The sequence below is a fragment of the Lathyrus oleraceus genome, chromosome 6 (genome assembly GCF_024323335.1).
Source record: "Lathyrus oleraceus cultivar Zhongwan6 chromosome 6, CAAS_Psat_ZW6_1.0, whole genome shotgun sequence".
NCBI classification, from domain to species: domain Eukaryota; kingdom Viridiplantae; phylum Streptophyta; class Magnoliopsida; order Fabales; family Fabaceae; genus Lathyrus; species Lathyrus oleraceus.
Window position 1 is genome coordinate 343406094 of NC_066584.1, and position 15044 is coordinate 343421137.

Below are 15044 nucleotides of genomic sequence, written 5' to 3' on the forward strand. Positions count from 1 at the left end.
AGGATCATATGCTGAGTCTGTTTTTCCAGAAAACAGACTGTACAATTTTGCTGACCTGTATATGACCAAAATGACCATACTACAGTAACAGCTTACATTAATAGATGTCAAAGTATCCAATTTGACATTTACACATCTGGCCTTAAGTCAGTTCTGTTATCCTCTTGAAGAACAGACTAAGGAACATACTGAAGTATAGCAGAACACCACTCTGTCTACTGTTCAGTATATGATGAATGTCATAACATCCAGTTTGACATTCAGTCAGTAGGCCTTATGCCAGGTCTGGTCTTTCCTTGATAACCAGACTGGAAATAAATACTAAGTTCTAACAGAACACCAGCTGTTCTATTCCTTAGTATCTGCTGACAGGTATAAATGTCACATCATCCAGTTTGACATTCAATAAATCCTGTATTAGCTAATCCTGCAGTAACTACTCAAGTGTGTCATGACATCAGTCAAGACATCAGAGTACAGTTAGATATTCTAACCTACAATGCAGTCACACATACACACCATGTCATGACATCAGTCAAGACATTAGAATCCAGCTAGTGTTTTACCATATAATGCAGTCAATCAAGCACCTACAGCTTTTAACAAAAATTTAAGTTTGAAAGAGGCACAAAGAGCCTAAAAAAGGTTTGAATGAGTGTTAGTTCTTTTTGCCTTTTGAAAATTTTAAGTCAAGTATAGTTAAGTCCATTTACAAATTTGATTAAGAAAAAGTTTGAAAATGCAATGGCATAGGGTCAAGTTTCTAACTTGCAATATGGTCAAAGTTTAGAAAAACAGATACAAATGGAATCCAAATGGAGTTGCTTTTTTTGTATTCCAAACTTACCCTTATTTTAGGATATATATATTTAGTAATCAATATCAAACTCCTGCTTGTAGAATTAGGACATGCTTTTCGAGCAAAACACAATATTGCTCGAAATTTCAAAAATAATATGATGATGGAAAAATCTCGGTTGCCTCATCCAATTACCTGTAGAAACTCCAATGCAAGATTGTTTCATCATGAATCACATGACACATGTTGTAATGGTGGAAAGATATTTAGGTAACATCCTAGCGTTCAAACGGGAACGAGAGTGCATGTCTGTCCGCTTTTATAGATCCACACACGCATCTAACTATTAATGGATATTTTTTATTTTAATTTAAATTTAAACTATTTATGTAATAAATTTTACGATACGTATTCTCATATTTAAGTTTTATTCTATTTTAATTAAAATCTCTCTCTCTCTCTCTCTCTCTCTCTCTCTCTATATATATATATATATATATATATATATCCGGCCCAAGAAATGTCATGAGTTCCTTGAAAGTGTGATCTTGGAAAAGTCATATTTGTAATTTTAAAATGGAACTCTCGACTGACTGTTTATAGGGCGAGATGTTTGAGCTTGTTTCTCTTTTTTTATCTTTTCTTACAACTATACATCTACGACATTGAGGTAAAACATTCATTTATCGAACATTAATGTAAAGTTTAAGAAGTAGAGGAGAAGTTGTCTTAGCAACTGTATCATCTGGCATAGCTGCAACATTGTTACCTGGTTGTAGGACCGCACACTATTGCTTTAAGATACCTATTGATATACAACCGAGTTCCATTTGTGGTATTCAAAAGCAAAAAGATCTTGCGAATCACATTAGAGTTGCTGCTGCAATAATTTGGGATGAAACACCAATGACAAACAAAAATTGTTTGGAAGCCTTAGATCGATCATTACAAGACATTTGTAGTAACAGTGCTCTATTTGGTGGAAAAGTTATGATCATGGTGGGAGATTTTTGTCAAGTTCTTCCTGTTGTAAGAAAAGGTACTAAGGCACAAATGATTTCAGTGTGTATTGTTTTGTCTCATTTATGGAATCATACCAAGATTTTGCATTAGCGTCAAAATATGCGATCATTGCATGATCAAGAGTTTGCAAAATTTCTTATTCGCATTGGTGATGGTGTTGAACCTACCAAACCAGATGACATGGCGAGGTTACATTTGCATATTGCAATCCCATGGGAAAAAGAACATTCCATACAAGTACTTATCCAATATATTTTTCCTAATTTAGAAATGCATGGTTGGGATGCCCCATATATGGTACAAAGAGCTATTTTGAAACCAACAAATGATGATATCCAGAAATTGAATGATATGATTATCGACCAATTTCTAGGAGAAGTACTTGGTCGAAAAGAGAGAGAGAGAGAGAGAGATTTTAATTAAAATAGAATAAAAAATAAATATGAGAATACGTATCGTAAAATTTATTACATAAATAGTTTAAATTTAAATAAAAAAAATATTCATTAATAGTTTGATGGGTGTGCGGATCTATAAAAGCGGACAGACAGGCACTCTCGTTCCCATTTGAACGCTAGGATGTTACCTAAATCTCTTTCCATCATTACAACATGTGTCACATGATTCATGATGAAACAATCTTGCATTGCAGTGTCTACATGTAATTGGATGAGGCAACCGGGATTTTTCTATCATCATATTATTTTTGAAATTTCGAGCAATATTGTGCTTTGCTCGAAAAACATGTCCTGATTCTATAGGCAGGAGTTTGATATTGATTACTAAATATCATCTAAAAGCTAAAATACAAATAAAAAATGTACCTAAGATGCCTCTGCAAAAACAATTGATCGATAACCGATATATCATCAGAAGATGATTTGACATAAATTTTCTTCTTCAATCACTATATATCATAGACTAAATAAAATGAATTATGCACGTTATAAGCCTAAGTGTAATTACTATGAATGGTGCAAATGTCCAATTGATTTTTTTGTATGGATTGGAAGCATGGGGTTGGTGTTGTATAGCATGGTTTGGCAACCTAGTGATGTTTCTATTTGTTTGTAACATGTTGGGTTGGGGTTCCCTTGGACCCCTTTTAAATATATTGTTTGTTATAAAAAAATAATCTTAATGTAAAAGAATGCATGGCAAATTCACCTAAAATGATTCCATCAAATATAAGACTTGTAATTTAATCTTATTCCTGAAAATAATATGAACAATATAAGTTTTAAAATTGAAAACAATAAGAACGATGACAATATACATCAACTCACATATGTATTGTTATGAGTCTTTCCAATGACTAATTCTTACATGAAAACTTTGATCGACAATTACTAAAGTATTTCAAGAACACAATTTTTTCTGCCAATAAAAAAAGAGAAAAAAATAAAGAATTATAAAATGAACCAAATTAAAGAAGAGCGTATACAGAGATGAAGAGAAAGAGTTGGAGAACAAACGTTCATGCGTATTTGAAGAATACTGCCAAAAATGCTTTTCTCCAACTGTGTAGATCTCTATCCATTTTTATTAAAAAGAAAATAACATGAGATAATATAAATTAAAGAAAGCTAAATGTATTCATCCATAATTTTTTTTAAGCAATTACCTTTGATTTGAAATAAAGTACCATGACTTTTTTTTCTTCTTTTATCTTCCTTTATTTCTTTTCTTGATCCTTGTTTTTCATTATTCTCAATTCTTTGTTTTATTTCTCTTTCTTTCGTAACCCATGCAATAACCGCACATTCGAAATAAAAACTTTATTATATGGTGGGGATTACAGTTATATTTGAAGTGGTAGTAGTATATTACAATCACATATTTTTATTTTATTATTTTAAAAAAATTGTAAGGATAAGTTGGGAATAAAAAAAAAGTCACTCCAAAATTCTCTATCCCCTTTATAGATTGTTATAGATGTAATGAAACAAAAATTAAATAACAAGACATTCATATATATTTTAGCCTAGGAGTGAGTTTTCTATAAGTTAGAACTTATCTCTCTAAAACCCGATGATTTTTTTCTCCTCTTGCGTCTATTTTATGAAGCTCCGACACGTCATTCACACGGCATGTTACCGTGTCGGATATCGACACGCGTACGACAAATATCATACATATTTTTGAAGTGTTCAACGGAAACAAAAAATTAATGGTTGAGGATACATATACAACACCTTATTTCGAATAAATGATCGATCCAGTTCAAAAAATGTCAAAAAGAAATTTATAAAAAAAGTTCAACTCAAAAAATTTCAAAATTTCAAAAATAAATAGATTTTTAGGTTTCTTTTTCCAATTCTTTACTATAAATACAACACAATTAAAATTCCTTATTTTTTTTTATATTTTACTGTTTTTGTCTCTATAAAATTCTTTTATCTTTTTCGATTATTTTCATCTTTGCACACCATTGCTTCGGTTTTCAAAAGGTATTTATGATTATTAATTATCATGTTCAAAATTTGTTTGAAAGTGTTGAAAGAATTTTTGATTGTTATACCTTAAATAAACAAAAATCTTGCTTCTCATTTTAAACTTTTTTCAAATTTTATCCATAAATTATATTATTACATTAATATATAAAATATATATAGCCGTATCCGTGTCCTATGATTTTTACATTAGCGAGACTCTTGTTTCTGTGTCCGAGTCCAAACTTAAATAGGTGTAGTAAAAATTCTATTTTTGGCAGTTATGAAGCAATAGGCATACTCTAATTGGCCGTTGAAGCGCCATGTGTTTCATACCAAACGTATTACGTTTGATTAGTAAGAAAAAAATTGTATTTTACAAGAAACGCTTTGTGTTTTCAAAATGCACTTTGTTTTTCAGCAGTCACTTTGCATTTAAGGTAGGGTTCGGCAGGAAAGTTTGAGTTTGAAAAGTGATATTTTGACGCGGAAATTCACCAAAATGGAATGAATTAGGGTTCTTCCTTTTGTAGGGTCCTTGCTTTGGAGAAATGATTTTGGAACTATAGTTTAGCTTATTTTCATTTCAATTCAATGAGCTTGACAAGACCAATTTTTTGAGAGATGAAAACTGGTACTCGATAAGAAGTGACAACACCTTCTTATTTTAATTTAAATATTTATGTCTGAGAACCCGTTTTGGTGCATCCATTTATATAAACACAAAGCATCATCCTTAAAAACGTGTTGAATGGCTTGAAGTGTTGAAGAAAGATTTTTAGAATTTGGATTTGACATATTTTAATTTCTCTTCAACTGGCAAGACCAATTGTTTGAGAGACGAAAATTGTTCTTTGAATATCTATTTCATTTTGGATTCAAGTTGTTAGACCATAAATAAAATAATTAAGAATAGTTTTTTTGGAGTAATCCAAATACTTGATTTCTCAATTTTTAAGTCTTACATAAACTGAAATATATCTATATCATAGAAGTATATAAAATAACAAATATCCAGTAGAATCGAATATCAAGAGCCCAAAAGAAAGACAAAACAATTTGATTGACTTCAAAACTATATATATATTACTAGATTGTTATATTATAGCCAATCAAACTAAATAATAAAAGACATTCAAGTCACATACATCCAATGATCATTTTGATTTAAACCAATAGCTGTAAGATGCAATTTATTCAAAAAGAAGATAGCTATAATATAAGATGAAGTATCATAACGCATCACAATAATTAATAGCCAATCTAGATATAGAAACATTTTCTTGGCATGAAATGAAGAAGCAATCAACTTATAGCTGCAATGGTTTTACAATGATGGGAAGACCATGTTGTGCCTGCAAAGTAAGGTTGTTAACAGGTGCATGTTGATAGTCAGGAGAAAGAGACCAAGAAAACTTCTGAAGAATTAAAGCCATCACTGTTTTAGCTTCCATCATTGTAAAATTTTGACCAATGCAATTTCTTGGACCCAACGAAAACGGAAGTAGTGCATTTGGGTGTTTTGCAGCCTTAGATGCTCCATTTATGAACCTCATTGGATTGAACTCATTTGAATCTTCACCCCAATATTCTTTACTTCTGTGAATCATTGTAATTGGGATCATGAGGCCTGTTCCTCTTGGGATCATCAAATCTCCTAGTTTCATATCTTTTGAAGCTATTCTTTCTAATTCTATTGCAGGAGAATACAACCTTAATGCTTCCAGCAACACCATATTCACCTTCAAAAAAATTTATATATCAAATGAGTAATATTTTTATATATAATCTAGAAAACTAAGAATGAAGAATTTAGAATATCATTACCATTTTTAACTTTGATAGCATATCTGGATCAGGAATTTCCATGCCACAAATCTGCATGACTTCTTGTCTAAGTTTCTCTTGCCAATCTTTATGCAAACTCAACAAAAAGACAGTCCAAACAAGTAAGTTTGAAGTGGTTTCATGACCAGCAAAGAAAAATGTCTTACACTCATCCATGATTTCATTCATGTTCAACTTATTAGGACCATCATTTTTTGTATCCATCATTATGCCTAGTAGATCATCTCCATAAAAGGAGCTATCTGACTGAGAATTCAACCTACTTTCGATAATGCCTTTTAGTGATTTTTTCATTTTCCTATCAAGCTTCCATATCTCCAAATTTGTCCTAGTAGGAATATATCTGCATTGAGAACCCAAACCATAAATATTACAAAAATAATGCTAGCAACTAAACACTCGATATAAGTGAAATTCACTAAGGTTAGTTCAACGTGAATTTCATCTATTACATTGAGGTAGGTTGCTAGGGTTAAAGAATGAGTTGAGAAAAAAAGAGTGAATATACTGAGTGCCAGGTATGAAAACATCAGAACTTGAAGCAGCAATAAGATGTTGAAGCTTTGTTTGTGCATTAAAGGCTTCTTTTCCATGAGCAAAGCTAGTACCGAAGGATGTGTGAGCTATTATATCAGATGTTAGTTCTCGAAATTCTTCACTCATCTCTATTGTCAATGATTTGTTCTTTGCTTCAATGGCTAATTGCCTTTTCCATTCATCTAGCATGGAAATGGTACATGCTGCCATTCTACTTATCATAACCTGTTATATTTATATATATGGCATCAATTTTTATCATTGAGAATTGCAAAAAAATCCAAAGCACATATATACGTGATAATTATTTGTCATTAAATATCATATAAAAATAATTACATAATAAATTTATTTTTAAAAACGATGAAGTGATATTTATTTTTATTTAATTATTTAATTAATTAGTGTAAAAGAATATTTCCCATGTTGATTAGTACTTAATTGCATGTTGATTTAACAAGTGTTGATTAAGTTCATTTGTCAGCTATTCTTACACGCTTTAAGTGATTTCACACATTGATGGGTATGCATATCCCTCCTTCGTTTTGGATGTTAGAGGTTTTTGAAGTTATTTATACTTAGGGGTGTACGCGGGTTGGGTTGAACCGGGTTTTGTCTAACCTGTTATCCAGCCCGTTCAAACTTCAATGAGTTGGGTTCGTCGTCCAAATTGTCAAAACCGACCCGATCTAATCCGTTCATTAATGGGTTGAGTTGAGTTGGGTTTGCGGGTTGTGTTTCAAATAAAAATATAATTTTTATGTTTTCTTTTGTCGGTTTAAAAAAAATGTAACACAATACAATGATACTCATTTATAACACTTAAATTCAATGAAACACATCATATAATATCTAATAAAATTCATCTACACGACATAACACTTTATAATAGTATAAAATTCAATAAGACATGTTATTTCCATAAAATATTTAATCTTAAAATTTCGTAAACTCATTGGTCTATTAGTATTATTGGTGGAGAATAATTTTTTTTGGAAACATTATGATTATTAGTGAGATATTAATTTTATATTTTTATTTAAAATAATAATAAAAATAATAATTAATTACTAAGGTCACATCAATGGGTTGGGTCAACGGGTCCGCGGATTGCAAAACTCAAACCCGATACCCGAACCAAAACTATACAGGTTGTTATGTGTTGGGTTGGATATACCCGTAAATGAATGAGTTCAGGTAATTTATGGGTTGGATTGGATTGGATCAGCGGGTTTGTGGGTCGATCCGCACCCATGAACAACCCTATTTAGGGTTGTAGGTGGGGGAAAAATCTCAGTTAGGATTGGTTTTGACCTAGCATGTAGTAGTTGTTGGAAAGACTCCAATCTTGAAGTTAATCAAATCAATATTGATAAATAAGAATCAATCATTTTGATTAATCACGCCTCTTATTCTTCACATTTTCCTAGGGTGAAATAATCGCTCATTGGTTGTAAGATGATTCTACACTACATAGAGAATTAAAAAAAAATGCAATTGAAAGAAAGAGAAAAGAGAAATTCTAGAGGAAGGAGATGAATAAGATGTTGTTGTGCAAACTGCACTCTAAGTGTTTGATTATGTGTGTTAATCACAACTGTGATTTTAGAATCTACACAATGCTTATTTTTACTTAGTTACAAATGAAATAGAATTCCTTTCTATTTATAGCTGTGATTACTTGTACTCGAAGTAATCACAAAATAACTAACTCAACTAAAACTAAGATAAGTTAATTATTCGACTATGTCGACTATTTTGACTTTGTCGACTATTTCGACAACTACATTCTTCGGCTGCAAGCTTCAACAGACTATATTTGACTTTCTGCCAAATATAACAAATACATACATTGTTCGACACAAACACATTTCAACTTCGACACAAAGAATTACATATTTAACGCACCACATAGTTCATTGTGTCTAAGCTATCTACATTCACCATTATTCTTAATCTCTTGAACAATTCGACCTGCACAACCTTCGTCATTATATCTGCAATCTGATTCTCTAATCTGCAATGCTCCAGGCTCAACTTTTCATTTTCTACCTGCTCTCTCAGATAATGGAATATCATTTCGATGTGTATGATTCTTCCATGTGCTATTGGATTTTTCGCCAGGTTGATAGTAGACATGCTGTCAATCTTCATGATCATTGCTCCATGATTATTCCGTGTAATTTCTTCGACTAGATTCATCATCCATGTTGCTTGGCATTCACATAACGAAGTTGTTATGTATTTTTCCTGACATGATGATAAAGCTACATTGGTTCCTTTATTGAACTCCATGTGACTGGTGCACCACATATCATTAACATATATTATGCTGTCGATTTTCTATCTTCAGCATCACCACACCAACTAGAGTCAGAATAGCCAATAACCTTGCATTATTTTCCTTCATCGACTAAGGTAAATAAAATATTATAATCGAGTGTTCTTTTGAGATACCTTAGTATCCTCTTGGTGGCTGCAAGATGAGATACCTTTGGCTTTTACATGAATCTGTTGACCATGCTTACACAATAAGCTAAATATGGCCTTGTATGGCAGAGGTATCGAAGTGATCCAATGAGTCTTATGTATTGCGTTGGATCGTATCTTCATCTGAGTCTTTCAACAATTGAAATCTGGACTCATCTGGAGTCGAAGTTGAGTTGCAATCTTGCATCTCAAATCTCTTGAGTATTTCGTCTTCATATCTTCTTTGGTACATCATTAAGCCTCTAACACTCTTTTAAAATTTGATACGAAGTAAGTATGAAATATTTCTCAAGTTTGACATTTAAAACTCCTTACGTAAGTCATGTTTGAAGTCTTCGATCTCCTTCTTGCAACTCCATGTTATTAACAGGTCATCGACATAAAGACATAGTATAAGCACCTCACTCCTTCTTTTCCTGACATGCACATCATGCTCTATCAAACACTTCTCAAACTCTTTCTCTCTAAGAAAGTAATTTATGTTCTTGTTCCAAGTTCTTTGAGTTTGTTTCAATCCATACAGGGCTTTATGCATCATACATACTTTCCTTTCTTGGTATGTTTCACAGACCCAACTAGTTATGTCACATACACTTCTTCGTATAAAGGGCCGCTCATAAATGCACATTTCATGTCCATCTGAGATATCAACCAGTTATGCATATTGGCTAGACCGACAACCAATCTTATTGTTTTGATTATAGCTACTGGTGCAAAGACTTCATCATAGTAGATTCCTTCTTTCTGAAGAAAATCTTTTGCTAAAAGTCGTTGTCGACCACAAGAATAGTTGGTTGTGGCATTTAAGGTTTGGACATTTGAACTTTCGATCACTTAATCAACTTATTTCTCAAGATATGGTAATTGGTATACCATGTCTGGAGATTCCCGACAAATTCTATGAAGGTTGTCTAGTTGGAAAGGAATCGAAAAAGTCTTTTGTTTCAACTATGCCAATGAGATCTTCCTGCATACTCGAAGTTGTACATTTAGATGTATGTGGACCTTTTGAAGAGAATGACATTAGTGGAAATAGGTAATTTGTTTCGTTTGTCGATGAGTTTAGTCGAAATCTTTGGATCTATGTGATCAAGTGAAAGGACGAAGTATTCAAAATCTTTAAGAGATTCAAGATGCTTGTCGAAAACCAAAGAGAGAAGAATATCAAAGTTCTGCGAACAAATAAGGTGGCGAATACACATCCAATATGTTTGAAGAATTTTGTGTCGAACATGGTATTGATCATGAGGTAACTGCTCCTAACACACCTCAACATAATGGAATAGTAGAAAGAAGAAACATGATCATATTGGACATGGAGAGATGCATGCTGAAGCAGAAGAGTTTTCCAAAATCCTTATGGGGTGAAGTTGTTTCTAATGCTATTTATATTGTGAACAGGTTCTCTAATAATAAGTTGAAGAACGAGGTTCCTAAAGAAGTTTGAAGTGGAAAATGACCATCAGTGAGACATCTGAAGGTGATTTTCTCTATTTGTTACAAGCATGTTCCTAATACTAGAAGAAGGAATCTTGGTGATAAGAGTGAACCTATGATTCTAGTAGGATATCATAAAACTGGTGCATACAAGTTGTTCAATCCCACAAATCAGAAGATCGTGATGATTTGAGATATTGTGATTATTGAAAATTCTACATGGTATTGGAAAAGTATTGCAATTGACAAGCCTTTGATGAGCTATGATTTCTACGAAGCAAGTAATGATGTCGAATTCGAAGATAGTGTTGATATTTTAGAAGAAGTCAAAGCAGTTTCTGAGATGCCCTACATAGTTGAAGTCGAAGATGGTGTAGCTAATACTAGTCAAAGACCTCAAAGAACTAGATCTCGCCCAGTAAGACTTCAAGACTATGAAGTGACTAGTGATGATGAAGTCCCACCAGATGGAGAATTAGTTCACTTCTCCTTAATTGCAGGTGTTGAACCAATCAACTATAATGACACATTAAATGGTAAAAAGTGGAATACATCTATGTTTAAAGAGTTAAAAGTAATTGAAAGAAACAACACATGGGAGTTAGTCGAATTTCCAGCACATACAAAAGTTATTAAAGTGAAATGGGTGTTAAAGTTGAAGTACAATGTTGATGGGTTGATAGCAAGGCATAATGAGAGATTGGTAGCTCGAGATTTTCTTTAAAGAGAAGGTGTCAACTACTCTAAAGTATATGCCCTAGTATCAAGATTGGAGATTGTTCAACTAGTAGTCTCCTTATCATGTAATCAAGGTTGGTTGATGTGTCAATTAGACGTGAAATCAACATTTTTGAACGAACCTTTGGATGAAGAGATGTATGTCATACACCCTCATGGGGTTGTGATTCACTAGGAAGTAAGGAAAGTATACAAGTTGCATAAAGCATTATATGGTCTCAAGCAAGCACCTAAGGCATGGAACAAGAGGATCGACTCATACTTGGTCGAATTGGGATTCGTGAAATGGAAATTTGAGTATGGTGTCTATGCTTAGGTTGTGGCACAAGATATAACAATCATATGCTTATATGTCGATGACTTGTTAGTAATTGAAAATAGCTTGGAGAACTTGTCGAAGTTCAAAGAGTTGATGAATAAAGAATTTAAAATGTGGATCTGGGAAAGTTTTCGTATTTTCTAAGCATGGAATTTCAAATACTGAAGCAAGGTATGGTGCTACATCAAAGAAAGTATGTGAAAGAGATACTCAAGATATTTCTGATGGATAATTCGACTCCTGCATCTTCACTTGTCGAACCAAACTTGAAGTTGGAGAAACATGGAGAGAAAGACAAAGTCGATGCAACTTTGTTCAAACAAATTGTCGGATCTTTGATATATGTGTGCAACATTCGACCTGATATAGGTTTCTCAGTTAGATTAGTGATCAGATACATGAGTGGACCAAGGGTGTCACACATGAAAGCTCAAGAAGAATCGTGAGATACTTAAAAGGATCGATAAACTAGGGAGTTATATTTTGACGAGACTCTGAAAGCAGAGAAGTTATGGTTACGTGTTATTCAGATGCAAATTGCTGGGGAGATAAGTAAGATCGAAGAAAAACATCTGGTTATTTCTTTCAAGTGTTTGGTGTCCCAATCTCATGGTACTCGAGAAAGCAACTTGTGCTGACATTTTGATCGTGTGAGGCTGAATATATAGAAGGATCCTATGTTGCGTGTCAAGAAATTTGGATCAGACATGTTCTTGAAAAAATGAAGATCGAAGTGAAGAAACCTCTGGTGTTGCAGATCGACAACAAGTTAGCCATAAATCTTGCGAAGAATTCAATTTTGCATGAAAAGAGTAACATATCGAAGCTAGATTTCATTTCCTTAGGGAGAAGATAAATCGAGTTGAACTCGAAATGAGACATTGCTCAAGGGAAGCACAGTTGACCGACATTTTCACCAAAGGATTGAAGATCGATAGATTCCTGAATTTGAGAAAGAAATTAAGAATTGTTAAGATCGACTATGATTAGCATATGTTCGACAACTTGGATTATACGGGGGTATGTTGAGATATAAGATATAATCCAAGTTGTGTATGGGCGAAGCCCAAGGATTTAGGGTTTGTTACTTAGTAGTCAAGTAACTTTACATATAAATACATGCATATATAAATAAGTTTGTAAGACAATTATTCTTCAATAATAGAATCCTTATTTTCATATTCTCTCTTTTCTCTCCTTACAAAAGTGTCTCACACACGAATACCTTGCAGGATCTAGTATCTGCCTCCTTCTAACAAGTTCTCTTGAAGGGTGTAGGATCTTGTATCTGCCTCCTTCTAACAAGTTTTCTTGAAGGGTGTTTTGTCTGATGTCTTGAAGTAAACTGCTTGTTCGAGTTGGTGGTAAGGGTTTTTCTTAGCCTTCTTATTGTTCAGGTGGGATCTGTCTTCAGTTTCTCAGGTGTGGAGTAGTTTGACAGTCAAAAGTGTTTAGTGTTGATGTTGTTTTCGGTGGTTTGGGTTTGTTTGAGTTGAGAGGGTGTTGACTTTATTTGTTTTCGTATTTTTGTCTTGGCTGGAGTGTTTATGATGTGTTGTTGTTGTTTGCTGGTTAGATTAGTTTTGTTGTTTCATTTGTTCATGATTTCCTTTAACACTTAATGTTCTTGTGTTGTATATGATACCTTCAGTTTTTCTCTTTAATATATATTTTTATTTTATTAATAAAAAAACTATGCTTTAAATTAATAATAAAATATACTCTTTTTATTAACGGCTAAGAAAATTTAGTAAATAAAACTTATTTAGTTTAAAACTTTTTAATTAAAAAAAACTCAAAATGTAACGATAAATCATCATAATGCTCCATAAAAAAGTTCAAATAAATAGTTTTTAATCAAATTGTTTAGACATTTAAAGTTTTTTAAAAAGTTTTTTCAGTGTATAATATTATTAAAAGAGAGTAAAATAATCTAAACACTGAAATACCGTACTAAATACGAAATTATAAAGTCAAAGTTATTTATCCAAAAAAATTGATATTTATTTCTAAGATGATAAAGACTTTATCCTTATGGCCGCCTTCTAAAAATGGCCACAAATTCTCACGACTCAATATATCACACACATATTGGCCTAGATTAACGTTATCCATATTTAAAGGTTGAAAAATATAGTTTAAAAAAGAGAAACTAAAATATCTGCATTTTTATCTTAATACAATTATGACTTAGTGTGATGAATATGATATTTTACCTATATATATTTGGAAGAGAGGTAATAATAACAATATGAAAATTAAAATAAAAAATATTTCTGAAAATGCTCATTTTTAAATATGATCAAATTTCTTATTAAAAAAAACGATTTCACTTCTGACTTCATAATAGCTTGATAACACACCAAATGTCTAGGTTGTTTAATTTAATATGAAAAAGAAAAGAAAAAAGTAAATTTAAGGGGTTAGTTTAGACCTTGAGTTTATCCATGGAGAAAGCAGGATTGAGTATTCTTCTACGCTTAACCCAATCCACTCCTTTCAGTAGAGCCAACCCATTTCCTATCAATGTTACCATTGAAGGCCTTACTTTTGGTTTTTCATAGAAACCAAATTTATTGGATAAAATCTCCTTCACCAGCTCTGCATCAGTTATGCAAATTCTTGGTACTGTTCCGTACCAATACAGAAATCTCTCTCCTGCAACATGAAAAACTAATTAAGAATAATCATGCATGGGATTATTAAGAGTTAAATATAAAAGAGAAAGTCGTTAATGACCATATAAGGAGGACCATATGTGGTAGTGAGGAAGAATCCTTTGAGTAATATCATGCGAGTGTTTATCCATAATCATTTTTCTTGCATCCTTCATCATTATTTTCATATCATGAAGAGAACCATGAAGAAACGAGTAACATGGTGGCCCTGTTACTCCTTGCTTCCGAAAGTGCTTTCTCAGTACATATGGCCTCCAAAACAGAATTAAACATACTCTCCAAATCATAATAGTGAAAATCACCATGGCTATAGCAATTAGATATCCCATTTTTGTGACTTTGTGTGTATCACAGTGATAGAGAAAGAGTTCCTAGATTTTTAATAGGAGATTGGTTAAAGAATTATTGAAAGATGTTGTTTATATGGATGTTCAGTGGTAGTATAGAAAACACTCTTGGTTTCTATAGTTAAAAAGTAGGGGGACCATTTATTTATTTCCTACGTTTCATGTTTTTATTTTCATCAATAAAATAAATATAAGATAAGAAATAGTGGAAAATATTTCAAAATACAAATTAATTGAATATTTTTAAAAATTAAAAAAGAAAGTAGTATTTTAGCAATGGTTGTCATATGAGCAAAAATAAATAAAAAATTATACATTATGAAAACTAAAATAATAAAATACATATCGGGACGAGTTTGAGGTGGATATTAGTGTTCCCATTACCCGATTCCTTCC

At 32.3% G+C, this 15044-nt stretch overlaps 1 protein-coding gene across 1 annotated transcript; it reads right to left on the reverse strand.

The window, feature by feature from the left end:
• Positions 1–5399: 5399 nt before the first annotated feature.
• LOC127091624 (cytochrome P450 709B2) lies at positions 5400–14762 on the reverse strand. Its single transcript, XM_051030310.1, has 5 exons — positions 14363–14762; positions 14058–14281; positions 6611–6864; positions 6082–6445; positions 5400–5996 (listed from the first exon to the last, which is right to left on the reverse strand). Exons 1-5 carry the CDS (start codon positions 14628–14630, stop codon positions 5565–5567), a joined length of 1542 nt encoding a protein of 513 aa, XP_050886267.1. The 5' UTR covers positions 14631–14762; the 3' UTR covers positions 5400–5564.
• Positions 14763–15044: the final 282 nt, after the last annotated feature.